This window comes from Macrobrachium nipponense, chromosome 42, assembly GCF_015104395.2.
Source record: "Macrobrachium nipponense isolate FS-2020 chromosome 42, ASM1510439v2, whole genome shotgun sequence".
Lineage (NCBI taxonomy): Eukaryota > Metazoa > Arthropoda > Malacostraca > Decapoda > Palaemonidae > Macrobrachium > Macrobrachium nipponense.
In genome coordinates, this window is record NC_061103.1 from 14,110,330 (window position 1) to 14,112,829 (window position 2,500).

Consider the following 2,500-nt stretch of genomic DNA (forward strand, 5'->3'; position numbering starts at 1 on the left):
AGGTGATTTATTTGTGAATGTTGTATTCTAGTAGGCATATCTAATAGCTTTTCAAATTGCCTCTTATCTTCTGCACTACTATTACTCTCTTTTTTATATGTATAAGAGCCAAGAGTCGAAAAACATTCATTACGTAAGCAAGGTAAACACACCTTTTGACGAAATGTTGGCCCCCCCCCCCCCCCCCCCCCCCCCCCCCCATCCACCAGAACAGAAACTCCATCGGCTCTGAAAACCCAAAGACTTTATGAATGGCGGAACGATACATAGATGTGGGTGGGTATCAGTGCTAGCGTAGTAATACTAGCGTAGCAGTTAGTGCCGCAACAGTATAGCAGTAATATACATGAATTTAAACGTTTAGGCCAAACTGCTGGATCCTTGAGGATCATTTAGCACTTCTTAACAACGACTCGAGAAATTAGTTTTTATAGCCAGAAGTTAAATTTTCTAATCCTACAATGCCTTCAGTGTTATCCTGAATTATAACGAGGCGAAAGTGGGTGGAGCCTCATGAAGTCACCATACTGACGATAATTATTAGTGAAGGTTTAAAGCCAATATACGGTACCGGCTATTTTTTTTTTTTTTTTCAGTAAATAGGTAGATAGCCAATAAATAAAATTGCTTGACATTGGATATAGCAGTTATCAAATCAAGCTTGTCTACTATGTTTTTGAAAGTTTCCAATTATTCCCTACATCTTGTCAATCGATTGTGACCTATAAAATAGACTGTAATTTCTTAGGAAACCTATTTTGGGAGTTAGCCTAATAATCGAAGTGTTTTGTATTATTAACATATTTTGTTGGTTTGTTCATTATGACAATTAATCAGTGGAGAGAGGTTCCAGAGTTCATAAAGGTGTACTGCTTTGCTTGTATTCAAATTTGTATGTCATTGTTGCCAGAGGTTTAGCCTTCGTTACGTATAGCCAATCATCCACCGAGAAAGAGGGAAAGAAATGCTGTATAAGTTACTTAACGAGTTGCGTTCGAAACCTTTTCTCTGAAGTAAGTTTGGCCGTCTTAAAGTTTCACTTACATTATAAGTACCAAATTTATTCAACCTTCGTTAATGCAGAATACAGTCAAAATTTATGTGTATATAAATATAGTATTCTGAATAAGCGTTATATTTATGAAATGCATAGATAAAAAGTTATTGCGAAAAAACCGTGTTACAGAGGCCCTGAATCTCATACTAGTTCCCCTAACAGACTGCCTTGTATCAAGACTGTTTTAGCAAAAGTATTTAACCCGTGAACTTCGAATTTTAGCGAATATCCGCAACTTACCTACTGAAAAAATCATCGTCTCCACATGATTTAAAAAAAAAAAAAAAAAAAAAAAAAAAAAAAAAAAAAAAAAAGTATAGCATTCACTAATAGTGCCAGAACGTTCATCAGTTCACAACACAAATACTGCTTTGCTTCACTGCTCTGTTTATCACTACCTAACATACATTCGTATCTCCAGTGTATGAAGACATCCTTACTAATAACTCTTCCGTTACATCTATCCAGTCGTTTCCAGGTGTTCTTCTACTCTTTCCTAATACTTCTTAATAATACAATTTCTCCCCCAAATCGTCTTTTATTCCTTTTCGTTCATCTCAAAATGGGCTAAACATTTAACCATTTGTGCGAATCTCCTCATTCCTCACCCTATGTACCTATACATACCATGTAAACACTTCATCCCAGCAACTCGACCTCTTCTCTTACACCAGCATTCAACCTCCACAGTTTAATTCCATAAATGAGTCTTGTATCAACAAACACTTCATTAATTCCCACCTTGGCTTCCTAGTTTACGTCTAAACTTAATCTTCACTTTTCCTCTCATCTTACCGTTGTCCGCTATACTCAACCCCAAATGCTTACACAAATAAGCTGCTTCCATCTTTCTGCCTCCTACATTAACATTTACATTCATAACCTTCTTCTCCATCACGTTCGCTCCTAACTTTATCCTCTTGCTAACACTTTCAAAATTTATCTCTAATTTCTTCATAACCGACAATCATCAACCATTTTACACTCCATTCACAACATATTCTTATGTCACTAGTTAACACCTACATCTACCCCTTTTCAATAACTTAGTGCATAACCCTACTCACGGTATAATATTAAACAGCTATGAAGACACCCTTGTCCCACTTTCACACAAAACCAGCCACTCATCCATCAACAAATTCTAACAAAACCTTTATTTCCTTTACTTTTAATCATACCGAACAATTTATCTTCTGTCATAAGCTCTTTTCTAGGCCAACGTATTCCGAAAACTGCCTTTTCCCTTATATTCAGACGACTCGATAACTATTCCATAACAAAAACTTTAGTCACACACACTCTCTTGAACGCTTTAAGCTGCCCTGCTCTTCTTCCTCTGTCATCATTCTGTCATGTATCTTTACTTTCACAATAAGTCTCTCTATACACCTTCTCTGGTGTACTAGGTAATGTTATGCCCTTCTAATTCTGACAGTCGCT

The 2,500-nt window shown here is 36.4% G+C and overlaps 1 protein-coding gene across 1 annotated transcript in view; it reads right to left on the reverse strand.

Moving 5' to 3' along the window:
- LOC135213271 (uncharacterized) overlaps positions 1–2,015 on the reverse strand; it is a 15,555-nt gene extending 13,540 nt beyond the window's left edge. The window contains exon 1 of the mRNA XM_064247252.1: positions 1,853–2,015. Within this exon, the coding sequence (XP_064103322.1) occupies positions 1,853–2,015 (163 nt within the window). The remainder of the gene's footprint in view (positions 1–1,852) is intronic.
- Between the last annotated feature and the right edge of the window lie 485 nt (positions 2,016–2,500).